Raw genomic sequence first — 27109 nt, 5'->3', positions numbered from 1 at the left:
AAGGTACTGACTACGAAAGGAGGAAGTGATCAACCGTGAGTGAGAATGATGGTAGATGACGGAAGATGGGGATCTAGGTACTGTCATGAAGCTCTCGATATAGCTTCGCGCTATAAATCCGCCAGAAGCCAGAAGAAACATCTCTCAGACATACAAAAGAAGTGCCAACGCAGCAAGCTGAACGGCAAGCTGCCTGTCGGAGAAGTCAAAGAAAAGGGAAGGAATGCCACAGAAGGTCTACCAACTGTATAGGGCAACAGCGAGCACGTCAGAATGCATCACGTTCTGAGCTCACGGGACAGACGGACTCTAACGGACATGACTCGGACTCTCTCCGACAACGCAATTCTTGTCATAAACCACATCTAAAATTACTCAAACTAGGTGGGTCGGAGATGACCGGAAACGAGGGCATTGTCATGAGCATTTCATTATAAATAAAGACACCATGCTACCCCAATCGTGCTTCAGATTAATCCTCATCCTTGCAAGTCATAAGTTATGGTTACCAACACCCACAAAGTATTTAGAAGGGATGGAGCGACCATTCGTTCCCACATCGAACCACGTCCGCTTCATGGCCCATCAGAAGTCCTTGTCAAAGTCCGCGCGGTCTCTCTTAATTGGAAGGATGTGGCAGTACTCGACGGTCGATTTCCCTTTCCAGCATTGGAAAATGGCATCTCTGGAACTGAGTTTGCCGGGGAGGTCGTATCCGTTGGCAACAAGGTGAAATCCTTCACGGTAAGTTCAGTCTAGGGTCGGTTTGTCAAGTCCGTGGCTTCTCTGACTCGTTTTTATTCTTTAGGAGGGTGACCGAGTAACATCTTTGATTGACTTGGATGCTATTACCGGAAGAGAAAAAACCGTGCAAGGTTTGTTTGTATCCAAGCCCGGTATATATGGTATAAAGTCCTAACAAGCACAGGTCTGGGCCAGAATATCGATGGAACATTAGCGGAGTACCTCGTTATGCCGGCGGAAAGCCTTGTGAAAATTCCAGATCATCTGACGTGGCCCGAGGTAAACATTATACCAGAAAGGAAGACTGTGATTTCTTGGAGCAGAGCTGACGAAAGAAAATAGGCGAGTATGATCGCGTGCGCAGGATTGACTGCATGGTCAGCTCTCAATATGAAGAGCTCGAACCTGTGTGGGAAAACCGTGCTTATTGAGGGTATGAATCAGAAAAATCACGCCAATCAAAGGCACAATGGCTAACCTTACTTATGCAGGAACTGGTGGTGTTAGCCTCATCGCCCTCATTCTCGCCGTTCGGGCTGGTGCTTATGTGATTATCACGTCTTCATCTGACGACAAGCTTGAGAAAGCACGAATCCTGGGAGCTTCGCATACCATTAATTATGCCAAGCATCGTGACTGGGAGAATGAAGTGCTCGAACATACCGGAGGGCTAGGTGTAGACATCGTTGTCGAGCAGGGAGGAGCGGCTACTCTATTGAAGAGTGTCTCGACGGTTAAAAAGGGTGGCCAGGTGTCCCAAGTTGGGCTGCTTACTGCAAATAGTGAAGGCGATTTCGTTTTGCTAGTCCAGCAATTGATCATCAAAGCTTGCAGGATCGTGTGAGTGGTAATCCCTGTGTTCATTATATCAAATACTAACCGAGTCAGAGGTATCCAAGTTGGGACGAAGGTTGACTTGGAAGACTTTGTCGAGCTTTTGAGAGTCACTCGCCTTGGACTGTTGCCGGTTATCGATCGAATTTTCGAATTTGAACAAGCCCCGGAGGCTTGTGCATACCTGCAAAGTGGTAAAGCTTTTGGCAAAGTAGTTGTTCAATTCTAATTGCATAACGTTCTCCACTCTACCAGATATATGAAACTACACAAGAACCGTCGCGACGATTGTAAGGTTCCCTGTAGATAGATATTCTCAGATAAATAAATAGGTGTTATTGAGACTTATGAGAAAAACACAAAATGCCTAGATTTCTGTCACCTAGGTTGGGATAGAGTCCATGATTCGTCGTGCCGCTAGAAGTTCCAAATATATCCCTGGAGAGACGTTAGCTGAATATCAAAAGCAAACGACGTACCGACAAGTAAGAACATACCAGCAGATTTCCATTTCGCGTTGAGTTTTTCCAATGCTGTTTCTATGACACCCAAGCCCCTCAATTGACTTGTAACAATGAATCTTACCCCTGCCAAATAAAACCAATGCAATACAAATGGCGGGATATCACCGTGGGTTAGATCCACGCTCTCCGTCTCCATATATTCTTCAGCTACGGCTAGTGCGAAGGAGGCAGCATCATTAGAAACAGCGTTTGCACGTTCACGAAGATTCGGTTCCTCATGAGAAAGATATGGGGCATAAAGCGTTAGGAGGGCGCTTTTGACAACGGTTAGTCAGAATGTATAAAATGAATTGTAAAAAGGAAACAGAGGGCCGTCAAAAATGAGTAAGTGGGCATGAGAGATACCTACCAAAATGAGATTGCAGTTTGGTAGCATATAATGGAATAAGTCGTGCCCGCATTAGACTCTGAATACGAGATTAACGCGTGAAGGGTCTTCTCCAGCTGGCTAACCTCTTCCTTTCGAAGTTCAATGTCAATCGACATATAAAGGTCATGGAGAAGGACGCGGCCAAGGAGATAGCCAGCTTGCACGACGTTTGCGTAGCGTCCGAGTGACTCGGGAGGAGCCGACAATGTGGAGAACACATTTTTGTATCCTCCGTAGTCCCATTCCTTCTCCTGGCAAGGAAGCTGTTCTGTTAAAGCGGGCTCGGAAACAAGCAACTCCTGTCGGGGGTTTCCTAGGTTCGCAATTCTGGGCGAGCACAAATTAATCAAACTGTACATATGGGGCCCGTGCCAGATTAAACAAACCGCTCAAGCATGAAGATAGCCCACCAGGTTCTTCTCCTCTCTTCCGCTTCAACCCATGGTGTATCACTAATAGGACCATCTACCGAGCTAGTCCAACCGATACCTAATGCAAGAGAATATTTCAGGCAGAGACCTATTGATACCTGCACGGCAGGATACATAGCGTGGCCAATCTCATAAACCGCGAGGAGAATACAACCCTGTAGTGTCTCCATGGAAAGAATACCGGCAACTTGCATCTCAGTAAACAGCCGCCTTATAGTAGAGTACAATGGGGTCCACGGGTTGTCGTTTTGAAGAGGGCTGAAAAGATCCATACATAGACACAAGAAAACAGCATCAGTCCGCAGGGGCGACAGCGGATTCAGCAATTGATCGTAAACCTTCCGTTTTGATATGATTGGCAGCCATGGATGAACACACTGGTAATAGCGAGTTGCTATTCGTTGTAGGCCAGTATTATCACCCATAAATGGTCTCACGTAACTCGGGATTAAATTGGGGACAGGGAGAATTGATAACCGTGCTTTACTTCGTTGGAAGACTTCATGGTCTAAGAAACGACAGGCCACACTGGTCCGATCTCGAGGACTCTGCCCGGGCTGCAGCGCAGGTGGCTCCTCAACGGTAATTGCGGTGGAGGAAGTGGTATTCTGATCACTTATTAGATCAAGTGTGTTGTTTTTGTACGAGCAGACCCTCTGGTGTCTGGGAACATTAGCCCGAATTTTGATTGGCAGTGTTCTGATGCTTACCGTTTGCAGGCGGAACACTCGGGCGTTTCCCTATTGCATTTGATCTTGCGTTTATGACAGAAGTAGCATGCCCGCTGGGCACGGATGGGGTCATTGGTAGCCTGGTCTGACATAGTTTCGAGAGTGTCAGGCACAACTTTTAATGTTTCTCATCATAGAACGGGGGAAGGACGGAAAGGCGGGGGACACGGAGAAGTTGCCACCCCTCACGGAGAATTTCCGAGATATTCCGCCGGGCCCGCCACAGCGAGACTACTCTAGCAAGTTCGAGCTTACGATTTGTCAGGGATTCCTCATCGATCATGATACACATTCGAAATTTGTTCTAATTTGGCTCTTGCCTTGGGCTTCCGCCCATATTTCAGAATAGGTGCGAATTGATGTAGTTATCGTATTTCACCAGACCATAAGGAAGACCAAGTCTCTGGTCTATACGACCTTCTTAAAGTGTAGTAACGGAAGTAAAAAGTCATGTTTTTTGCGTAAACTATGGATCCGCTAGCTGCCAAAGCCTTGTAGGCGACCTCGCCGAGAGGATCAGACTCTTGACTTAACGATGATGTCGGAGTATGGCTAGGCGGCTCTCTGCCGAATTGGTTGTATCGGCGTCGACGGGCGTTCTGAGTATCGTCTATGCGATCTCACCGGTAAGGGGAGAATTACCCTAGTCCCGGCGTTGTGACGTGCCGGGTCTTGTCACTTGTAAGACAGAAGATTGCAAAACAATGCAAACTAGAAAACAAGCAAATAGGCAAAGCAAGGCAAATGTTGGATCGTAACAGGCGCGATGGGTTGCGGGGGCAGACTGCCATCGTCCCATGATATGCTGACTCTGCCGGCGTGCATAGTCTGCGGCGCGCATAGCGAACATCTAGTGATCTTTCGGTCTGATATCTGCTGATAACCTTTTTCTTCAAGGCAGAGTTGCATGATATCTTCATATATGAACGAATAACGGCCTGGCAAGGCACTCATCTCGAAGGCATTCATTTTGAGAGTTGTTTGCGGTATCGAATTGCCTTTGTAGACAATCAAAACGAAGAAGAACATAAGGAGAGAAAGAGAAGAGAAGAGCAGAGAAGAGGGGCTGTTTACACAGTCCCTAGGTTTGGCCAGTTTTGTGCACGTCCCATACTCCACTGGATCCTCATACACTGAAGCATATGCACCTTGGAAGGGACCCCAGTCTCGTCCTATAATATATGGGCTGCGGTATCAGCTCGTCCGGGGAATATCGATTGCTTCGTCGGGCTCGATGTCCTCGGGGCTGAAGATCGTTGACCGGGTTGATTTCTTTTCTTGCTCGACCTTTTCTTTCTAGGAGTGACCCGAAGAGGGAGAGGGGGTTCGAGACTAGAGAGCGGTGGTGTTACAGAAGGTAAGTGGAAGAGAAGGGGATCATATTGTGTAGTTACATACATGGTCACAGATATTCCAGATCAGTGAAGGGAGTATCACCTGAAGGAACAAACAGCATGATGAGCGGGCCACGCACCGTTCGAGGATATTGCCAGATAAATTGTGCGAGTGCGTTTGTAAGGTGGTTTTTGTTTCCTGCTGTAGGTTGATTTCGTGGGACATGAGACAGTCTCTTGGTTAACGGCCCACATCACCTGGCTCCGCCATTGTTTCTGATGACAAGAAAGAAATCGAAGGTAAGAAAATCATTTTCGTTGCGTATAGATATTCATTGAATCGGCTGACACGCTCACCGTCCGCGAGGATGCGACTGCGGTAGCGAAAGCACGGCACCAGACATCTTGCAAGATATAATGGTTGGTATCAACAGCCACAGCAGGAATATATGAAACATGACCACTAGATAGCCATGATACTGGTATCGGACAACCCCTTTCGTTTGACTGCGAGCTATGCTCGTCTTGAGGACGCAATTGGTGATAGGATTGAGCTCCCAACCCCATATATAGGTGTGGATGTTGCGTATATATGACTCATCTGTTGCATGATTCTGCGTATACCAAGATTAGTTAATACTTTTGAATGAGACGATCGATAGTATATAACTCACTGGTGCCATTTGAACGACCAGGATAGAGAGAATATCTCTGGTTGTATTATCATTATTCATTGCGTGTCGAGGAGACGACTGTGGTAAGGGATTCTCTAGAGAGAGATGGAAGGATTCGCTCTGCGTGAAGTATATTTGTAGTCTCACAAGAGCGGTCGGCCACTCATGCTTTTCCATATATAACATGTTATGAGTGTGTGGTCACTCATTAAGAAGTATGCCCCTGATATATATGAAGGCAAGGTTGTAGAGCGAGGGTAAAGCGAAGGTAAAGCGAAGAAGGTAGGTGAAGGCAATATAAAGGTGGTGTAAAGGGAATGTGAGGACAGAGGGGAACATGAAAGAAATGGATTGTGAATTCAAGATTCGTGGTCAGCGCTAGGCCGCGCGGTTGCTGTTCTTTTGGGTTATATATATGTTTTACACAACTGCAGTCTGTCTCTCCACCTTACTTCTCTTCCTTCCTCCCCACCTCACCACCAGCATCGAGGCAAAATGAAGCTCGCCTATCCACCGTGGGTGAGAATATCGACGATATCCACTCAGTCACCTGGCATTACGCAAAGTATCATGCGACGCTCAGGAGGAGCCTCGCATTTAAGCTCCTGCCCAGCGTGTCATTCAAGCTCCTGATGTTCGCCGCGATGCGTTCAGTGGTGGTTAGAATTTCTGAGATTGCAGCACCCTGGCTATTCCAACCTCATGATTGACTGTGAGCGGATATCTCAGCTGTCCATAGACCAGGATATGTCGGATCTAATCCCTCCACATGATCAACCGACTGATCCTGAGGAGCCGATAGTAGGTGAGCCAGAAGATCTCCCGACCCATACGGACCTGGAAGGCGAGTACGTGGCTGTAACGAATCTTGAACCCCACTTCGACGAGGAGACGGTACTTCGAAATATGGTACTAGGCGCCATTCCCCCGCTCGGCACCCTCGCTTTCGTTTTGTGATTAATATGATTGCTCCCCATTTCAGTCAATTCGACGAATATCTATGCGCAACGAAAAATGTTTTTCTTACCTTCGATTTCTTTCTTGTCATAGACAGGGGAACATGACACTTCTTTCAATAATCTGGAGTATCTCTTACCATGTATGTAGCTACACAAGAAGGGTGTGGCTGAACTTGCCATACATAGGCCTACGCTTGCTGAACTCGAGCCTGGAGAGATTCCAACCCAATTTTCACCCTCTTCCACCAAAGCCCCACAGCCAGACATGGCCAGAATCATCGCGTCCGATCATCAAACCCCTCACCTGAGACTGGCCTAGAAGAAGCGGATGTACTGATGAGTATATGTCAGAGCGCCCCCCGGTCTCTCCAAAAGCCCCTCGAGAGGAGGCAGAGGCCCTGGCCTCTGATGAATCCACAAGGTTGTTTGTGACGGATGAAACGACGCAACATAGTACCTTAGTAAGTTCTATATCTTCGAATCAACAAAGTATTCACAGGTGGTCGCTTATACAAATTACAGTCCAAGGGAATGTCTCGGGGATGTGCCTCCCTGGTCATCCGACTAGCCATAACTTCCATGCTACCGAAGAGAACAAATAGCCAATTTCAACCAGTCCCTTGACGCTCATACATGCAGTTACTGGAAGGCCGTGAATCGGTACGATTGTGACATGGAGAAGGCCCCTCAAGAAGAACTTTCAAATGTTGGAGATTGTAATGACACAACAGAAGAGATCGCCAAAGTAATCAGCAGAGATCTGGTGCTTTGAAAAAGTTCACTGGCTAATCATTTATGCAGAATAGAACATAGCTCAGTCAAAGCATACTACAGACTACTGGCGGTGGTGATGGAGGTTCAATCACCACTAAAAATTCCCATTCTGAGATCAAAAGACGTGAAAATACCCAGCAAAAGAGGCACAACTATAAAAGATGATATCGAGAAGCAGGAAAAGTACATCGGCGGCGCCAGAAACCTTAAGGCACAGTTCCATGACGGGGAGTTCTCCCCAGATGATGCCTCGAGATCTCTCAGAACTCATATTAATGAAGCCTGCGAGTAGCCCACCTGGAAGAGGTCTCAAATTGCCAACAGTAGTCGTGGATTCTGCGTGGTCTGGGTCATTGACCAATTGACGGAAGATTCCCTATTCTGGCTGAATGAATCAGACCAGGAGGTCAAAATCGCATTAACAACATCACGAATATCATATTCGGACGGGTGTTCTTAAAGACGGGGTCCAAATTTACGATAATCAGGAGGCCATAAGGCCATTCTAGGAGAGACTTACGGCAGATAAGAAACTCCACGTCGAAGAGATTCCAGGTCGGTGTTCACTTTGACGATGCACAGAGCTAGGTAATTTGGATATTGGCTTACAGCTGGCTGATGCACCTGGTCGCACTTACCATTGCAAGTAAACCCAGGGAAAGAAGACTGGGAGCACCAATGTGAAATCTTCTTCCTTTTGATCTCCGTCAGGATCTACTTATAATTTTCGACACCATGTTTCAAATTCTATAATCCTTCGCACTCGGAAAAGTTCGATCTCGATTGTGGCGGAAGAAGGTGCAAGGTTGTGTTCTTGGCTTAGTTTAGGGATCGATCCTCTTCCATTTGCTAGCTATTACATTCACTAGTGGATTGGTCACTCAGATTGGCCACTCAGATTGGCCAAATCTCAATATTTGTCTGCTGGATCAGCATCGGGTTGAGGAGAAAGGGTTATAGAGGACCCTGGACAATGTCGTTACTCTCGATGACTTTGGGGACAACAACCTAGCAGAAGAGAAGGCCAACAGTGTCCAGCGAATGATCGGCACTCTGGGTGTATACATATTGTTTCGTTACAGAAATACAATCTAATTCAAGGTCCCATTGACGGTCATGAGTTGCAGGAGCTCAATAGAGCTTCATATAGTAGATATACGTGATGTGCACCGTATCGCGTAACACGGTGATACTCTACTCTCGACGGAAAAGGCCCGGGAAGTCGCCCGTTCGATGAATGAAGAGCAAATCGAATTAGACAAGGTCAAGACGTCTCAGCGCAGGACCCGAATGAATTAGATACGGACGTATGATATCGTTCCAGAGATTTTATTAAATTCACAGGCTAGGTATACGCTGGCATCACACAGTTGGGTTGGACATGCAGATATTTGTCGATTCAACCTTGGAAGAATGATGGTGATAAGAACTATAGTGGCACTAAGTGCAGTGGAATTGCTGGATTTAGTCTGTATATTACGTCCGCTCACTTGTGAAAACTAAACAATATTTCATGGTGAAACTATCTGCTTATATCAACTTCGTTTAAACAATGCCAACAACATCGAGCGAAGAGAGCCAAGGCAGAACGGTCTCTAGCATATCTGACATGTGATAGCATCCAGATGTCGAGGTCCTCCTTCTCTTTGAGAAGTGGCTCCATTTTGTATAGTACGAAGCTTCCCACCGTAGGCAGTCCCTCGCAGTGGTCTCCTGATGGAGCTTGCATACACAGCTATTCTTGGATATAGTCGAAGAGCCGAATATCGAAACGGCAAACGGCTCAGATGGGAAGAAGAAGGATGGGACTCACAACCTCCATTCCCACCAGCAGCGACGGGCTCGTAGCGGAACCTAGCCTTGTTAGTTACTCGATACCTTCAAAGTAAGATATTGGGCAAAGTTGAATTGCATAAAACTTACCACTTGGCCCGAACGTTGTCGTTTTAGGATGCAGAGAAGAAGGGACAGCAGAGTGAGACATGAAGTGCGGAATGAGATGAGAGAGAGGTGAACTCGAAAGTCGAGTCAATCAGGTTCTGGGCTGTGGACCAGACCAACTCAGAAGTCATCACAAAAGGCCCAAGATTCCCCACAATGTCTCCGAGTGACGAGCATGATGCTCATCGACAAAACCCCTCAATTCATGAATGTTATCACTCCTTCATAGAGACTTTAAATCGCGATAAGACAATAGACAGTGGAGGGAAGGTTGATGGGGTGGAAGTGTGAATTGCACGAGGAGCTTCTGTTGACTGTAATAATGTTTGTGTATCTCCCTGCGATGTTCGGTGTTCTAACTGGAGAGATTCGCAAACTCCCTCTGCCACTGCACAAGGGTCTCAGATCACGGCTTGCTGTTGTGCGCTCTCCTCGGACATAACATGGTATATTGAGAGTTCGCGCTATCTCCCGGAAGACGCCAAACCGAATATCAAATCTGTGCGACGATGTGGGAGCTATCGTGGGAGATTTCAGAAAGACCGGTCTAGTTCTCAGTAGTTAGTGGCCATATTATAATTGATACCTCAAAATAGGCATCAGAGCCTGACTGGTCCCACTTACTCTTCTGCAGGTAGGTTTTTATCATTTAAGCACGATCTGGGCCCCCCTCCTGCATGGATACCCATCTGTCATGGCTGTGAGATGGGCGCCATGAAACTTAGCATTGAGTTGTAATCAACTTCCCATCCATTCAGCTCGGTCGATTGGGGGTGGCGGTGATTGTAGTATTCATCCATGCAATTCGTCGGCATGCGACTGCATTACCAACTGAATGCATGACCGGCGAACCAATTCTGGTAGCTAGAGAGATGTAGATGACGCACGAGGTCATTCCAATGGAGGTCGGCAGCTAAGAGGACTATGATTGCTGGCCTGCGTTGTTCTTGACATACGCCATGAGGTCGTGGCGGAAGACTCAGGACAATCGAGTCCAGCGGAGATTTAGTGGGTAGTTCTGCGCACTCTCCAGAATCCTCTTCGGCTTTTCCTGATTGTCACTTGCCCTTGATGTCTTCAAAATCTGAGGGTCGCATCATTCATCATGTCATTTCCATAATTCCAAGTCCATAATCCCAACCAGAGCTCATGTCGTGCCTGGTTGAGCCTAGCTCATGGATGGTTGTAAGAGAAGACACACAACCATCAATGACCAGGTATGTCTCTATAATCCAGACGCACGTAGTCCCAAACTCAGAGGACCAGTCGTTTTTGTATGTTATATCCGAATTCGACATTGTGCAGGTAATTTCCCTTTCTTGCCACAAATGACAAGAGTCCAACATGAAGTCCGCCTATTGGAGTTTCTGCGTCTGGAGGTCGGAAGCTTGAGGCGTAGAGCGCTGTATCAATGCCTTTCGGACTGATGCCGAGGCGGAGCAGGTCTGTGGGTCCGCTTGCTAGTTATACATGGGAATGTACTTGAATTTGGCGCATCGATGATGTAGGCGAATAGTATATGCCTTTGAATGATGCCGAGAGGGGCAGATGTGTGGATCTGTCTTTCTTTGCTTGGGATCTTGTCCGCCCAGCAAGGTCCAGTTCAGTCGGTGGCCATGGTGCGAGGCGTTCCGTGTGGTCTGCGTTTTCTTTTTACGGTATATTTATGCCATTTCCGAGCTAACGATCAGCTTTTGCACGATGTTGGCTTCGGCAAGTCCGCGGTAGATCTCGCCAGCTTAGCTCAGCCTACCTGTTATTGTCGCCCCTCCAGTCCGTGCCTCTTGCACTGGACGACAAGAGTTTCTTGGCTCGCATTTGTCCGGCCTGGTACTGGTACGTATGTAGATCTGAGTAGCCACGCTGTCCAGATTGGTTGCTAAGTCGGTCTATGGAAAAGGAAGACAAAGCGAAAGGATAATCCTGAGGCCGAAGGTCGGTATATAGTCGAAAGGCCAAGGAGAAGGACACGGATGCGATCAACGTGCAAGCTGAGGTTGTTGTTGCGCCAAACTTCGTTCTGACCTCATAGGGAGAGGTGGGGGCAGAGGCAGGCTGCCTATATATCTTGATCTCTCAACAATATATAATTATGAAGTCTGTGATGATGCCTGTTAGTCAAATATCATTGACTTGACTCTTATTTCTGACTCACCTCACCACAGCAGTATCGCGGACTATTCGTCGTCAGCCAGCGTCGAGGACAACCAGAGACCGTCTGCCAGGTTCATATATAAATCACTATAAACAAGCCATGGCTAAAACGTGAGAGGGCTTGCTACAGGGAGCTTGAAGGAAGACTGCCTGATGAATCAGTGAAAGGAAATCAGTGAAAGGAATCATATAGGTGTGAGAAGAGGATGGTTGTAGAAGAGAGGAGCAAATAGCTATCTGGCTATTTATATCTGGGCCAGTAAGCAAACAATGTTAGACTCATTACTCATTGTGGTATTGTAATGCAGACAACAAGGAAATGTTGAATAGCTATAAGAGCCTCTCTACTAGATGCTACGTGATAATCTAGAATTACACAGGCAAAGAGTATGAACTCAAGAAATCAGAGAACTGTCTCTGTCCTTTCATTACTAGAACTAACTAGCAGCGACTTAGCCGGCCGGATTGTCATAGTAACACAATCCAAGCTAGCTTTGTCGATCATCATTCCACGTCGCAACGTATTCGTAACTGTGATTCAAAATCAACACGTAAGACCGTAGGTCAAGATATTTGGAAAATCCCAAAGAATTTCAGGCAGAGGAAAGAAGAGAGTGGACGTGAGGCGTACGGGGTCTTCAAGCCCAGCACGTCCATCGGGGTATTGGGGGATGAAATTTTATAGGAGATGGGGAGGGTAGATCGGGGCGACACGCTTATTTGAAGACGTGACCATCGGCCCACTCCTTAACTTGGCCGTCAACAGTGACGGGAACGTCCTGGGACCACATGTCCTCAACGAGCTTGCGGTCAGCCTCGTTGGAGGGGTCGAGCTTGGTGAACTCGTAACCCTCGTAGTCGGGGCCGACAGTGAAAGCGGGCTCCCACTCCTGGCCGCGGGTCATGTAGGCACCGTAGACGACACAGTTGTAGTTCTCGCCGTAAACGGACTGAGCACCGAAGAGGTACTTGCGGGAAGCCTCGAGACGAGTCTGGAAGCCACCGATCAAGTTGTTGGCCATGAAGGTGAGCTTGAGCTCGTTGTTGTAACGGTAGTTGACCTTCCAGAGAGAGTACTCATCGGCGTTGAAGTGCTCCCAGAACCAGGGCATGGCAACGGTGCGGGGGTCCTCGTTGGAGAACTTGCGCTTCCAGTCATCGAGGATAAGAGTGGGCTTGCCAAGAGCCTCAAGGGGGTGCTTAGCCTTAGGCTCAGCGGTAGAGGCCTCGACGGGGGCGGCAGCGGCGGGGGCAGCGGCCTTGGGCTTGGGCTCCTTCTTGGGGGCGACGTACTTGACGACCTCCTCAGCGAACTTGGGGCTGGGGACGACGGCCTTGAAGGCGTCCTGGTTGATAATAGTGTTGTACCACCGGGTGGTGGCGGGGTTGGCCTCGCGCCAGGTCTTGTCCAAGACAGTGGCGAAAGCACGGGTAAGGAGGGAGGCAGCGAAGATATCGGCCAGAGTGATACGCTCACCAACAAGGTAGGTGTTGGCAGTGAGGTGAGTCTCGAAGGCGGAGATGGCCTTCAGGGCAACCTTGGAGGCCTCATCGACAGTCTTCTTGTTGTAACCATCCAGACCCAACAAAGGACGGTACCAGGCACCGAACTTGGGGAGAACCTCGGAGTTGACGAAGGACAACCAGCGGAGGATGGAAGCGTAATCCTGCTTGGTCTTGCCGAGAAGGGTGGTCTTCTCGTTCTGGGAGGTAACTATGAACAGGACGTGTTAGTCAAGTTGTTTGAAACTCGATGGATCCAACAATGGAGCAATCGGAGGTGACAATGGCACCATATGTCCATTTCAAAAAGAGAGTGGGGTGGTCGAGTCCAAATTTTCCCGCAGAGCGGGGTAGCCAATATTTTTTTCAGAGTTGTTTTTTCTCAACAGTTGTTATAACAATAGTTATAATTCAGACAGGGATAACTAATGGTGTCTCATCATAAAGAAGAGAGGCATAAAAATGGACCGAGGGGTGTGTGGTGACGCATAAAAGGGAGGATATTTTCACATACCATAGACGGCAATGGCAATAGCCTCAGACAGAGTGAAGCCATTGGCACCCTCGAAGGCGGGGATCTTGCCAGTGGGGTTGATCTTGAGGTACTCAGCGCTGGTGTTGAATTCAGCGGTAGAGTTGGCCTGGGTGTTAACCAGCTCCAAGTCGAGGTCGTTGTGCTTAGCAGCGACCAGGATGGAGATGGTGCGACCGTTGTCCTAGAAAATATTAGACATTGCATCAAAATAACAAAGACGAAGATAAACATACAGGCAGACCGTAGAGCTTTCCGAATGCCATATTGAATGTAATTTGTGGAATATGAAGGGAAAAGAAAGAAGGAAGAGAAAGGAGAGGGGCGAGTAAGAATTTTGTGCTGGCGGGACGACTTCGGTGCTCGGAGGAACTGATATTGCCGGGGTCACGTCACATGACCCGACAAAAAACATGACAACTCGGAGACTATCAACGGCCTCCATCCAGGACCTCAAATCCGCGTTGCAGCCCCGAATTCCCCGCCAATTCCACCAGCCATGGCGTGGCACAAACCCACCAGCCTCGCACAGGCGATGCAATCACTCCGCCTAACCTCAACCCTCACAAAACCCTCAATCCAAGCCTCCCGAACAACCCTCAACACCCTCCGCACACGCACCTACGCAACAGAAACCGAATCCGCTCCGGCGGCCGCAGCCCCAGAAATCAACTTCCGCTCCTTCACCCAACAGCCCGCCCGCATCATCCCCTCCTCCCCATCCTACTTCTCCGGCAGCCCGCGGTTCATCGACCACGTCCTGCAGCTGGAAGCTCTGCAAGCGAAGTACGCCGCACTCCCTACAGTGCCCACCAGCGAGGCACCCCGCATGGCGTGGTTCAAGCTGGCGCAGTTCCGCGACTACGTGGGCGAGCCCGTGCCCATGAAGAAATACAAGTCTCTCGTCAAGATCCTGCAGCGGCTGAACCGCATCGAGCCCGAGGTGCTGCCTACCGAGGTGCGCGATACCCTGGCTGCGTTCTTGCGTCCCGGTAACCCGTATGCGGTAGAGACTGTCCCGCGCACGGTGGATGAGAACGGGCGCGCTCGCGGCAAGGGAAAGAGGAAGGAGTCTACGGCTGTTGTGCAGCTTGTTGAGGGTGAGGGTGAGGTGCTGGTTAACGGGAAGAGCTTGGTGGAGGCGTTCAAGCGGGTTCATGATCGTGAGAGTGCACTTTGGGCGCTGAGGTGTACGCAGCGCTTAGATAAGTACAATGCTTGGATTCGGGTGAAGGGTGGTGGTGTTACTGGTCAGGCTGAGGCGATTACGTTGGCTCTTGGTAGAGCTTTGCTGTTGCACGAGCCTGGGTTGAAGGCGGTTCTGAGGAAGGGTATGTTTTTCCTTCCATTTTTGCTCATTTCTTTGTTGACGCAGTTGCTAACTTCAATTCCTTTACAGCCGGTGCAATCACAGTCGACGCCCGTCGCGTCGAGAGGAAGAAGCCCGGTCACGTCAAGGCCCGCAAGATGCCTACCTGGGTCAAGCGTTAAAGTGGCCAGCGAATCCTATTTCCTTTTTGTTTCAATACTGTATTATTCACCACGGCACCCCGAGTTCGCGACTTGTTTTATATCCTGTACTCTCAATGCATATGGGGCAACAATTCTAAGGTTTCATTGAATTTGAATTGATCAGCGTGTTGTATATTCACTTACACCTAGAGTCCACGGTCCTACTATCTTTAAATAGGTGTTAATAAGTATGTATGGACTGTGTGGTAAAGTCCATCTTATACACCTTATCTTTCTTGCCGCTTCTTCGCACGCTGGCAAAGGCCACGAAAGAGATATTAAAATAGATGCCGGTAAGGCCAGACGCCATCTTCAGTTATGGACATTATAACCGACCATTCCGCACTAACTAACTAGAGCATGCATCGAGCCTAACAAGCACTACCGATTTTACCTAATGTGGCTTAAACATCGAAACCCTGCACTGGGAAATCGTTCGTAATTGATATCAAGTACTCCGTAGGTCGACTCTGTCTGAGATCTAATCCTTACAAGGGTATACTAACTAGCGAACGAATACAAATAAAAAGCTCAAAGCCAAGACGAGCCTTTGACACCACATACCGAAGCAATAAGCAGCATGAACTACTAGAAAATGAAATTAAATGACCCCAAGCCCCAAATCCAAGCCCAAGCCCAATTCCAAAACGGGAACACAAAGGTCCCGTTCTATTTTTTGCGCCAGATGCCCTTGTTCCTTTTTGTGACGCCCCAATGCAAAGCCTGTCCGATACATAGAACAGAGATAGGATAGGAAATTATAACCGAAGCCAATGAACCATCCACAGAAAGAAGATCATGAGACTATGTACAACTCGTCAAATTCGTCATTATGGTATATAAGCGGGGAAGTGGAAGACTGTGATGATTGTGATAGTGGCCGTGGTTGGAGAATGATGAGGTGATAGTGGCCGTGGTGATGGCGAATGATGAAAAAGTGACAGTGATATTTCGCGCCACCTCGTCAGCCCGAGTTGAATAGACGATAGGTATAATTTGAAAAGATCAAGCGCTGACAGCCAAGCCGGCGAATGATCGCCCCTCCCGGAAGACCGATGACCAAAGACGGAAGGAGGGGGCCGGTCGATCTCTCATCAAAACGAATGCGAGAGTGATTTGGTGCCCAACACGAGGGGAGAGGTGATAGATTACCTCTTCGTTGTCAAGTATCAACATCGGGGTTGGCGCGACGCTAGTAGGCAATAGCCTCCCCGTGGCGGCAGCGCTTGGGTGATGGGTCAATGCGTCCGATCGTCACGGTGCAGCCGTGTCTTTCCCTTCTGGGAGACCCGATTTGATGTGACGTGAGTTATTTGGTTTTTGGCGATTTTCTTTTTTTCGCTTTTCTGCTCGCCTTTTTCCGAGGGACTTGGTTCATGGTCGAGGCACTGTCGTGGCTTCGGGTCTGACAGGGATGTGGTGGAGGTCGGGTCTACTGTCCATGAGATCAAGGCATTGGCCCAAGACTAGTTTTGGGATGATTAGGATGTAATAGAGGTGCATCGGAGTATAGCGCAAACTCACCGGACAGGATCTCTTCTTCCCATATGCCCATTTGATAATCTACTAATCCGTGAGGCTCAAGTTGATCGCAGAGCTGAATTAGGTCCCTTCCCATAGCCTCCAGTCGGTCTCGTCGAATTAGACTCGTATGCGCAGGTTGTTGACCAGTCGCAATCACCTCCAGCATCAGATCCTTTTGCTTTTGACATATGGCTAGCCAACAGAGATTGAATTCGCTCCAGAGCTTCAAACGCTCGGAGTAATGGGTGTTGTCGTCATGGAGGAGGCCTACGTATCAAACAAAAAGGATTAGCCTCTCACTGTAGATCATCAAGGTATCGAATGATGCTTGCATGACACGCCTGTAAGCTTAGAGCCAAACATTAGGGGGCAAAGAGAACAAGAAAAAGAAGGGTCCAGTTGAGAGTGCGGCTTCTGTGCTACTAGGCGAGGGCACGCATAGTAACCCTGTGAACTTGTTCCTCTGTCTTCTCCGAAGGGGCGAAAAAAAAAAACGATAACGCTAGCGAGAAGACTGCATCTTACCAAGTTCCCGTGCATTGGTCACCAGCCACTCGGATATTTCAAGCAGCGACCCTCCAGCCTCTACCAATCTTCCGGCTCGCGTTTGATCGAAAGTGTGGCACAGGATGCGTTGATATCGTCCGATGGCCTCATCCAGGCTAGGCTGATCCGACGGTTGGGACTCTTGTTGGGGCTGATCCACTCTGTTCATGGACCCGGAACAGATTGCAGCGAAATCAGAGACGGGTGCAGAAAAGGTCTGGGTGGTGTTCGGGCGTGCCATGGGGTCCGCTTGGTTATAAGGCTGGAGTTGCGCATTTAGATAAGGAGAGAGTCCCGCGACCCCAGACCCTGCAGATTCTTCTGGTGCAAAATACTGTGGAACGGCAAATTGGTTCGACAGGACATCAATGGCTGCAGACTGCCGTGTCTGGTACTGTGGCACAACCTCGAAGTGTCCCTGGGTTGGACCTTGCTGACCGAACCCGTACAGCATGTTAGAGTCGTAGGGTGGGAATGCAGCGGGGTCCTGCGGCGGCGCGCGCCGTCGCTGGTGTTGAATAGCCGGCGCTTGTTGAGATCGTTGAGCTCGTACATAGTCCTGGGGCTGATAGTTCTGCAAGTCGGTTGACTGCAGGGAACCGCCGTGGAAGGAGCTGCCTGTGTATCCGTAGTCGTAGGACATCGGGACTTGCTCCGGGGGTTGCGACATCCCCGTTTGGTTTCCACGTGGTATGGCTGGGTCAAACCCATCTGCTGCACGACCAGGTGGTCTGCGAGCATTTCCAGACCGAGACATTGATCTTTCATTCTGCTTCATACGTCGATCGCCATCCATGAGGCTGTCCCAGGATCGGTGCAGATCAAGCTCAGCCCAATGCTTGGGGGACAGCGGTGGGCTTGCGTAGTATGCCAGCTTGGATGATTTCTGAGGGGGATTCCAGGGAACTTTTTCCACTGAAGGCTTTTCCCCTAGTTGGGGGTGGGGGAGAGAGAGATAGGAGGGAAAAGAAGGATGAGACGTAATCCTTGCGGTTCAAGTAGATATTCAAATCTTGTCCTCTGACGCAGCCGCGACACAGATTTAAGTAACAGAGAAAACAAAATCACACAATAATTGAAATGGAAAATAAAGTCGGCCAAAAAAGTAGAAGGAGAACAAGGGGGAAAAAGCAGAATTAAAATGCAATTAGGCAGGAAATTAGGGCAGAGTCAGGTAGACGGAGATATTAAGAAAGAAGAGTGATGGATCTGAAAAGAACAAGATGGTGAGCTGATCAAGGACTTGAGTAGTAAGATAGATAGATCGAGTATATGTATAGTCCAGTCCTTGAATGGGTCTAATATAGTATAAGAAGGGTATAAGGGTAGGTATAAGAGTGGATAGTATAAGTAAAAAAAGGGAAACCAAGGGGGAAACAGAAGAAACTAGGGCTTTTCCCGGGAATAGAGGCAAAATATACCCCAAATAGCAAGTAGCAAATATCCCAATCTCAAAATCTAAAACATTAAGCCCTAAAGCCATATAATATGATCGACGATCGAGGATCTACATCTAAACTCCATTTGGCTCGGGAACCCGGCGCAATGGTTCTTGGCCTCGAGGGATTTGGGGATTTGCGGTTTTCGACATTTATTGCATTTCTTAGCTTGTTTTCTTTTTGATTTTTGATTTTTATTTGTCTACAAGTTCAGCTCTCGATGTCAGGTGGGATACTTTCCTTTCTTTTTTCCTCTCTGTTCTTCAATTTATAGTGTGTAACACCGTCTATGTTGCCTGGGGCTGATCATGAAGGAGAGTAAACATGAGACAAAATATCCTCCCCTTGCGTAGAATGTAGAAAGGGTAAGAGATGAGAAAAAGCAAAAGTCCCAAAAGTATAACTAAACGCAGCTAAACGCAACTAAACAAAATAGTTGGAAAAAAGGGGATGCTATTTACATTCCGGGGAGATTAGCCGGGCAGCTGCTGGAACCTCGCGGAGATGCATGATATTTGAGGCTGATATGATAGCATAATAATTAATAATAGTAGAGCAGAGAAGATCCGTCATCTGATTGTTCATATCTTATACATACATAAAACTACCCCGTGCTTAATAGACCAATATCAATCAATTCAAATACTTGTGGAGCATTGTTCGCCCGATTGGATCTGCAAAGCCCTGACGGCCACCTACATACGTCAGTTTCCTTTTCCTCGGGTTTCTGATTGCTCAGGTCTCACGGGAAAAGCAATTATTAGGACTATGAAGTACTGGACAAAGGTATTTGTTTATGTTTACTCCGTACTCCGTACTATTTACCCTAAAGGGTCCCTGTCATCTTCCAACCTCGACTGAATCCGACACTTTGGTTGCGATGGCTATTACTGCGGATGCGACATCGAAGATCCGCTGGTTTTTGTGAAGTAATTGTTTATACTTCTCCCCCGGAGATGATCTGCCTACACTAACCTTAGCTATTAATATTTAACCTATAAAGTACATTCCTATGTACTTGGAGTACTCCGAACTTTATATACTACACAGTATATACTTAATACTGCCGTATCGACAGATCGGATCCTCTAACTGAACGAAACAGGATAGGATCATGCAATATGCGGAAGTATACATGAATAAAATAATTAATTAATTAATTCTCTTCAAGAAAAAAAGAAAGGAGAAACTATTGAAAATTAAATTCAACCGTTGGACAGATAGATACTCGCGCATATTCGGACTTCAAATCACAGTTCCTCTTGATATATCTCCCGCAACCAGGTGCCCGACACGTTGTATAAACCATTTGGTAGCACAAAACACGAGGCCGGAACTGGGTATTATGGGCTTGGATATTTGCAATGGGACCTAAAAAAGGGAGCAATAATACATTGTTATTGTTGAAACAATGGCCTTTTGGCTACTCCATGTATACTGTTATCGAACTATATCTCCATACCTGGAGCCATGACCCTGTTTCAGGTCTAGATATCGTCAAACAAGTCAGACGAAACATGCACTAATATCTAATCTTAGAATCCCAAAAAGAAAAGCATGGACCGAACTCTTCTTCACACTCTTAATCCCATGACCAACAGACTCAGACACAACTCTGGAAGGGTCCCACCTGAAACACGACAAACAGACTATTACTACCTACATCGGATGTTTTATGTAGACAGTAAGTAGACCGAAAGTAACTGGACACCCCCTTCTTCCTTCCCTTCCCTTCCTCTCCTCTCCTCGTAAATAAGGAAATTCTATTAAAAATTAGGACCATTCCCTCGAAACAACAGTGCCTCGCCTTGTGCGACTTCCATCTCGGACTGCAGACCCAACGAATCCAGTGCCTCGGAATTCCGAAATTACCGTCTCACCACGCTTATCCAGTCCGGTTGCCCAGTCAGGACCACACACGTCGCCGAGACGGGAGGGTGAGCGTGTAGATAAGTGTGGAATTACAATTAGCATCAAAGGTTATACTACATAGAAAGGTCGATTTCGCAAATTAAGCATTTTCCCGACTTTTCGTCTACCTAAAAACCTAAGGAGAAGATATCTAAAAAACATGAGACTACCATCGAGTCAACTAGACATGTCATTCTCATCTTAGTGACGAAGGCCGGTATTATGGATATGTGCAGAGAACAAATGTATACACAGCGAAAGCATATACAATCTGCGTAATGACCCTACTTACCTAGACGGCAATGTACCCACGCCTACCCAACGATATCTCTCTTTTAATCTTTTACCTTCCATTCCTCCCTATCCATACCGGCGTGGACACATGCACAGACTATATATGTATGCAGACAGGGATGGGACGGGAGCCAGGGTCCGGGAGAACGGCAAGAACAACATAGAACAGCAGAATGGGAGCGGGGGTAGTTTGTGCTGCCAAGGTTAAAGCAATAATAAGATGCAATATGCACCACCTCTACCCGCAATGTGCTGTGCAAACCGACAAGGATCTGTGACTGTGGCTGCTCCCGTACCCGACTCGTTGGTTGGGAGTCATCCGGTCCACGAGACTGCGGTCCAGAGGGAAAGGGATGTTCGAGGGAGGGGAACTGGTGTTTGCCGAGGTTAGTTCGTTGCGCGGAAACTCATGGTTGGTCCGGATGGGAACGGGGGTTGTTGCTCATGCGGCTGAAACGTCAAAGCTTTGTTTTGGGTCTTTGTTGTTAGAGTTGAGGTTGAGTGAAGCGTGTGCTGGCCAGACAAGCCGATGCTGATGTGAGGTAGGGACCGGGGTGTGTGGGTGATTTGTCGGAGGTAAAGTTGTTGGGTTGTGGAAGGGGTCATACTGTACTTCTAACATACTTGAGTCTGTCATGCATATACCTTCCAGGGTGACATTATGCCCTGCCATGACACTGGGTACCTGAGCTGATAGGAAAATTGACACCCGGAACAAAGAAAGCCGGGAGAAGAAGTCATGGGGAAGATAATTTCCATATGTCCTTCCCATATTGGGAGAAATAAACTACACGCATCGCTGATCATTGAGTCATGTCATGTCGAGACCAAGAAAGAGAAAACCGAGCACCAAGAAGAAACACCATATCGCCACTCAACCAGCGAGTAAGGCAATCATATTTGATCTGGACCATAGTTAGCACGAAGACCTCCAATAAGAAAACCCGGATCAAAACATACTCAGTGTCATACTGATGCTCACGTCTGTGTTCTCCACCATATCCGTGAACTCCTCGAAGCTAATCTTTCCATCCTGATCCTTATCGGCCTCCATAATCGTCTTGTCGACGATCTGCTGCAGCTGCACGTCCTTGAGGTTATTGCCGACCATCATCTTCAGCACAATGAAGAGCTCGCCGTTGGAAATGTAACCGTCACGGTCAATGTCGTACACCTTGAATGCGAATCGCAGTTTCTCTTGCTTGTTACCCTTTGAGCTGAATGCCGACAGGCCCGTCACGAATTCCTGGAAGTCGACGTCACCGCCACCGTCTTCGTCGAAGATGGCGATCATCCTAGCATAAAACAGTTGGGTCAGGGACTAGTCCGTGTATATATGTAGATCGCAGATCGTAGGTGGGAGTTTGGAGTTTGGATGTGGATGCCCAGGGAGCAACGAACCTCGTGGCGAGTGGGTTGGACGACACTTGGGGAAGGGAGAGGAATTCATCACGGTCGATAGTGCCGTTGGCATTCTGTAGATTGTTGAGTATGTTAGAGCATATTCTCATAATCCGCGCGACGCAACTGACCTTATCCAGCTTCATGAAGCGCTTGCGCAGGCGATCCACCTCATCCCGGTTGACTGTGGTCGCGAAGTCAGCCACAAGCCCGATTCATCGCCTTCATACCCTATCCGACCGGGGAAAACATACAGTTGGATGTAGACACAATGTTATCGAAGAGCTGGGTGGTACCCACGGAGCCGCGGCGTCTCCGCGCATCGTAAATCGCAGCAGCGTTGGGCTCGTTGGTGGAGGGCTCCATGTTGGGTAGTTGGGGAGGGAAAGGAGATGTAAGAGAGCGAGGTACGGTGGCGAGTTATGCGATAAATGTAGCAAATAAAGTTGTAGGACTAGTGGAACAGCAAGTAAAGAAGGGCCAGATTAAGCAAGACAGCAAAAGAGGAGGCGAAGGGTTGTTTATTGCCAACGGCCCGGGGAATCTGATATCGCCCAGCCCCGCACTAACCGGAAGCGGACAGGCAAGCGAGCCCCTGAGGCCGTGCACTCGGCCAAAACAGGCCACTGCCGGCTGACATTACAACGTCAACCCAACCGCTAGCCGTGAATCACCTCATCTTCAGTCGTCAATATCTCCCCCCCTCCATCAAATTCCATCTCAAAAATACGTCTACGAGAAAGCGCATACACAGAGCTTTGTACTGATTCCCATTTTACCCCGTCCCCGCCCATGGTCGTTGCCCTATTGCGCGTTCCGACGCTATGACTCGGTACGGGGGCCTGGGCAGGACACGCCCTAAAAAGCTCACCTCTAAGGCATCTATTCCCGTTGTCCGGGAGTCAGAGATCGATATCATCGACGATGAAATCCAGAGCTCTCTACAGCAGATCGAAACCGGCGTCGAAAAGGCCGAGGAGTCGGTGAGTCCCTAATTTTAGCCTCATCCCCATCCCCATCACGTGACATCATCACGAGATTTTCACCCCAATATAAAATGAGTCGCGCTGACCTTGGATCGGGTTAGGAAATTCACCTGCAACGTGCAATTAATGCCACTGCCCAGGGCAAAGTAAACGAGGCACACATCCCTACTCCCGAGACCATTCTCAGTAATCTTCAATATGACGAACTCTATCCTCCCATCTTCTCGCAGCCTGCGACGTACATTCGCTTCTCCTCGACTGTCGAGGATTGCTGCGGATGCCCGTACAACATGACAGAGGACGATGATGCCTACCTTAAGCTCATGAACCAGAAGCGTGATCCATCTGCTGGTCGTTGCACAGAGGATATCTTTGAGGAGGTCATGAATTTCTTCGAGGAGACGGCGCAGATAAAGCAGCCTTACGCAGCCATTGATAATCCCCCGGTGTTATCCTTTGCAGAGATGCAGGACATGATGGATGCCACCTTAGAAGATCCCATGAAGATATTTGCCAAGGAGATATATGAGCACTGGAAGTCGTGTCGGATGTCTGTTCAGAATAACGCAATTGTACCGCAGCTCAAGGTACGTTCTTTTCCCATGCCAATGACAAGCAACGTCACTAACTTCTCCGCAGTTCGAAACTGGTCAAGACACCGACGACAGTGATCCATTTGTCTGTTTCCGTAGACGCGAGGTTCGCCAGATCCGCAAAACTCGTGGTAGAGATGCGCAGAGTGCCGAAAAGCTCAGACGTCTTCGCAAAGAGCTGGAAGATGCTCGCGAGCTCGTTGCTTTGGTGCGCCAGCGTGAAATTGCTCGGAGGGAAATGCTCTCCATGGAGCGGCACCTCTTCAAGCAGCGTGCTGAGGTCAAGGAGATGAAGCGCAAGCTCAACGTCAAGGACGATGATGAGGACCTCATCAACCAAAAGGTAGGCGGCGTTGATACTGTGGTTGCTCAATATATGCATATGCTAAGCAATCACCCACAGCCGAAAAAGAGAGCGCTCGATATGCCAGCTCAACGTCCCAATGCCCCTCAATTGCGCATGCCTCTCAAGGCTGGGCAAGGTGCAGAGGATTTGCAACTCCTGGAAGACGTGCAGGCCGAAAAAGAGAACGAGATTCTGCGCGATATCAAGCAGAACATCACCAAGCACATCAAGTGGAACGAGGGATACGTGGATCACACCCGTGCACCACTGTCTCCTTCTCCAGAAAGGACATTCGATGTGGCTACCTTCCGACCCGCATTCACGGCACAGTTGCCCACTCCTCCATCGTCAGAATCATCTGGCGAGATGGAGACCTCCTTAGACGTCACTAGCCCGCTATTCTCTAAAGACAAGCTTGCATCGCATGACATGGAGATGCACGACGTACCACACCGAATGCCATCTTTCCGACGACGAGTTGGACGTGGTGGTCGGTTGATGATCGATCGTCGCAACATGGGAGCAAATAAAGTTGAGATGGACCCACTCAAGGCCGACCGATTCAAGTTTGACCAAGAAGATTCCGACGAGGACCACGATTATGACACAGATGCGTACAGCATCCAAATCATGCAGCATCGGGCTATTACCATGGCCAAGGCGCGCGAACAGGCTGCAGTGGCTGCCCAGGCTCATGCGCAGGCGCAAGCACAGGCAGCCCAAGCCCAAGCACAGCGCCGACTGCTGGAGCAAAATGGTCACCAAGGCTCTATGGGGTCGAACCTCGGACCAGGTGCCGTGACGGTGTCCGAAACCTGAATGACTCTTCTCCTCTTTTCTCTTCCACAGCATTTGGCGGGCGTTTTCTTCGTGGCTCTGGCTTCCCTCGTGGCTCGGTTCCCTTCGTCTCTTTATCCTTTTTTCCCCTTTAACACACTTGTAGTTTTATTACCCTATCATGTTTCATGAATTCCGCGGGCGGGCTGGTTTGTTTCTTCTTTTTTTGCGTTTCCGCTCACCTCCTCCTCACACATCTCTTTCTTGACATTTCGTTTCAACGCAGGTGCTAGCCACTCATGGCTAAGTGCGTCTGCATTTGTTAGTGTACATAGTATTTTTTTTTCTCCCGAATCTCGGTGGTGTTGGCTGGTGTCGGGCAGCCTTTGTATGATGGATAACCGAAGTTATGATGCAAGCGACGAATGGGAGGGCAAAGGAAAAGGCTCAAAAACATTCAGAAAATCTAAAACAATTTAATCACTCGCAAAAAGCACTTTTTTTTGGTTCTGTTGGGGTTCAGTAGAACAGACTGATATCGGCCAGAGTAAATGCAAGCAAGAGCAAAAAAGGGGCTCACATCCTCTTAGTCTTGGACTGTCGCGATTCATCATCATCACAGTTGGCAGAACGTTTCAATGAACCAGAAGTAGCGGGCTGCAGCATGCCCAAGACAGCCTGCAAGACCTCTTTCTCGCCAATGCGGACCTGCAATGCCATCCGTACGCGGCGAGCGGCCTCATCCACGTGACCAGATTCAGGCAACGGAGAAAGCGAAGCCCTAAATTGGAGGTCCGAGGCCAACGACGTAGCATATTGTGCCTGTCGCTTTTGCAGCGCCTTGATTAAGATGGCGGTCGCATTGGCGTCCAAAACTGGCCTGGGAGCCTTGTCCTTAGCCACGCGCTGTTTGAATTCCTCAGGGGAGAGAGCCAGCGTAGCCAGAAGGACCACCAACTCGGCTGGCAGTATATCTTGCAAAGACGGGTTGGCGTTGACGGGTCTGGGGATCACATAGCCGTCCTCGAGGATGTCGTGACTTGAGAGGAACTCTAGTCGGGGTTGGGACTCGGTATCTGCGTTCGCAAGCCCTGCGGCTTCGCAGATAGTTTCCAATGATATTTCAAGTACGTCGTAAACAGCGTAGTTATCGGTCACATAACCGTACCGGCGGAGGAGATCTGCACGGGGGATCTCTCCGTAATCATTGAAGATTTCCTCGCCTTGTTGAATTGGCTTGATTGCCTTCATGACTAAGGCGCCTTCTTCTTGGTACAGACGGGCCTAACAAAAGGGGTTAAAATTAGGGTTGAAAAAAAAATTTATCGTGTCCAAACTCACGTTGTTTCGGTCAGCATCGGCGTTAAGGAGATCCGCGAGCGGCACCAACCCCTTAGGCAGCTGCTCTTCCTCTTCGTCATCAGTCATGTAGCTCTCCTCATTGGCCTCTCCTTCATTGTCATCGTCTTCGGCCTTTTCAATGTCAAATGCATAGGCCATAATGATTGACCCCATGACATGGCCCACTTGAATGAGGGCAGCGTCACCAGCATCACCTTCCCAAGACTTGAGACCAAAAGGAGGTGGGAAGAGATCCGGCCTCTTTGCCAAAACTGGAGCGATGGAATCCCGAATTGACTCCTCGGCGTCTGACCGACCAATTTTCTCCAAAATAGTACTAGCCTGCAGCTCCTGCAGCTCGGCGGGCGACCAAAACATCAGGGTGTCAAAACGAGAGGGCAAAACTCTGAAATATGGAGCCCATCTTGACTTTTCTCCTTGCAGATATTCATACACCATGACCAGCATCAGAGAAAGCCACGGACCCATCTGCTCCTCTAAATTCTCGCCGAGCAGGTTCCTCAGCTCCGAGTTCTGCACGGTGAGGACCATGGCGCGCGGGATAGAGAATAGTTCTTCACCTTCCGGGATGTTGCTTTGTGCCACTAGAGCCCGGGCGAGATATTAGAGACTGACTATGAGAATTATGAAACCTTCATTTTTGGGGAGACTCCGTATGCACTTTTGTGTGGTTTAGGAGTATATTCTTTCAAGACTTACCGACACCACGTCCAGCTCCAGTTGCTCGGAGATCTGCGAGCCTCAGATTGGGATTGAGCCGTACACCTGGGCTGGCTTGCAGCCATGACATGAAGTTGTCAGACTGTTGTTGAAAGCCCTCAGCGTCAGGGAAGTGGGCTGTAGAAGACATGGCGGGAGAGATCCCCTGGGAGGGAAAGGAGGAGTAGGGAGAGGGTGTGAAACGAAGAAGCAA

General features: G+C 48.6%; 10 protein-coding genes across 10 annotated transcripts; 4 read left to right on the top strand and 6 right to left on the bottom strand.

Annotated features, from left to right (window-relative positions):
- Nucleotides 1-501: 501 nt before the first annotated feature.
- On the top strand, nt 502-1807 carry LCP9604111_9280 (zinc-dependent alcohol dehydrogenase family protein; the record flags this gene model as incomplete). The annotated part of the gene is made up of 6 exons (XM_039077517.1): nt 502-744; nt 809-875; nt 929-1023; nt 1087-1177; nt 1236-1584; nt 1633-1807. The coding sequence occupies 6 exons, from the start codon at nt 502-504 to the stop codon at nt 1805-1807; spliced, it is 1020 nt and encodes a 339-aa protein (XP_038924760.1).
- Nucleotides 1808-1960: 153 nt separating this feature from the next.
- On the bottom strand, nt 1961-3726 carry LCP9604111_9279 (transcriptional regulator family TF; the record flags this gene model as incomplete). Its single annotated transcript, XM_039077515.1, has 5 exons — nt 1961-2016; nt 2076-2356; nt 2452-2799; nt 2859-3566; nt 3614-3726. 5 exons carry the CDS (start codon nt 3724-3726, stop codon nt 1961-1963), a joined length of 1506 nt encoding a protein of 501 aa, XP_038924759.1.
- Nucleotides 3727-5321: 1595 nt separating this feature from the next.
- LCP9604111_9278 (uncharacterized protein) lies at nt 5322-5702 on the bottom strand (the record flags this gene model as incomplete). The annotated part of the gene is made up of 2 exons (XM_039077514.1): nt 5322-5582; nt 5643-5702. 2 exons carry the CDS (start codon nt 5700-5702, stop codon nt 5322-5324), a joined length of 321 nt encoding a protein of 106 aa, XP_038924758.1.
- Nucleotides 5703-6945: 1243 nt separating this feature from the next.
- Nucleotides 6946-7414, top strand: LCP9604111_9277 (uncharacterized protein; the record flags this gene model as incomplete). The annotated part of the gene is made up of 4 exons (XM_039077513.1): nt 6946-7062; nt 7124-7145; nt 7204-7346; nt 7403-7414. 4 exons carry the CDS (start codon nt 6946-6948, stop codon nt 7412-7414), a joined length of 294 nt encoding a protein of 97 aa, XP_038924757.1.
- Nucleotides 7415-12186: 4772 nt separating this feature from the next.
- On the bottom strand, nt 12187-13771 carry LCP9604111_9276 (putative translation elongation factor eEF-1 subunit gamma; the record flags this gene model as incomplete). Its single annotated transcript, XM_039077512.1, has 3 exons — nt 12187-13184; nt 13488-13689; nt 13742-13771. The coding sequence occupies 3 exons, from the start codon at nt 13769-13771 to the stop codon at nt 12187-12189; spliced, it is 1230 nt and encodes a 409-aa protein (XP_038924756.1).
- Nucleotides 13772-14004: 233 nt separating this feature from the next.
- On the top strand, nt 14005-14996 carry LCP9604111_9275 (mitochondrial 37S ribosomal protein uS9m; the record flags this gene model as incomplete). Its single annotated transcript, XM_039077511.1, has 2 exons — nt 14005-14836; nt 14905-14996. 2 exons carry the CDS (start codon nt 14005-14007, stop codon nt 14994-14996), a joined length of 924 nt encoding a protein of 307 aa, XP_038924755.1.
- Nucleotides 14997-16391: 1395 nt separating this feature from the next.
- LCP9604111_9274 (uncharacterized protein) lies at nt 16392-17883 on the bottom strand (the record flags this gene model as incomplete). The annotated part of the gene is made up of 3 exons (XM_039077510.1): nt 16392-16483; nt 16542-16808; nt 17067-17883. The coding sequence occupies 3 exons, from the start codon at nt 17881-17883 to the stop codon at nt 16392-16394; spliced, it is 1176 nt and encodes a 391-aa protein (XP_038924754.1).
- Nucleotides 17884-21625: 3742 nt separating this feature from the next.
- On the bottom strand, nt 21626-22498 carry cnaB (calcineurin regulatory subunit B; the record flags this gene model as incomplete). Its single annotated transcript, XM_039077509.1, has 5 exons — nt 21626-21636; nt 21692-22026; nt 22133-22206; nt 22264-22316; nt 22387-22498. 5 exons carry the CDS (start codon nt 22496-22498, stop codon nt 21626-21628), a joined length of 585 nt encoding a protein of 194 aa, XP_038924753.1.
- A 458-nt stretch (nt 22499-22956) lies between these two features.
- Nucleotides 22957-24876, top strand: LCP9604111_9272 (uncharacterized protein; the record flags this gene model as incomplete). Its single annotated transcript, XM_039077508.1, has 4 exons — nt 22957-23115; nt 23220-23705; nt 23758-24054; nt 24115-24876. 4 exons carry the CDS (start codon nt 22957-22959, stop codon nt 24874-24876), a joined length of 1704 nt encoding a protein of 567 aa, XP_038924752.1.
- Nucleotides 24877-25410: 534 nt separating this feature from the next.
- Nucleotides 25411-27046, bottom strand: LCP9604111_9271 (ribosomal lysine N-methyltransferase; the record flags this gene model as incomplete). Its single annotated transcript, XM_039077507.1, has 3 exons — nt 25411-26118; nt 26176-26780; nt 26896-27046. The coding sequence occupies 3 exons, from the start codon at nt 27044-27046 to the stop codon at nt 25411-25413; spliced, it is 1464 nt and encodes a 487-aa protein (XP_038924751.1).
- Between the last annotated feature and the right edge of the window lie 63 nt (nt 27047-27109).

This window comes from Penicillium roqueforti (genome assembly GCF_015533775.1).
Source record: "Penicillium roqueforti strain LCP96 04111 chromosome Unknown scaffold_44, whole genome shotgun sequence".
Taxonomy (NCBI): Eukaryota; Fungi; Ascomycota; class Eurotiomycetes; order Eurotiales; family Aspergillaceae; genus Penicillium; species Penicillium roqueforti.
The sequence above is the reverse complement of the archived record's forward strand: the minus strand, read 5'-3'. Positions and strand labels throughout refer to the sequence as shown.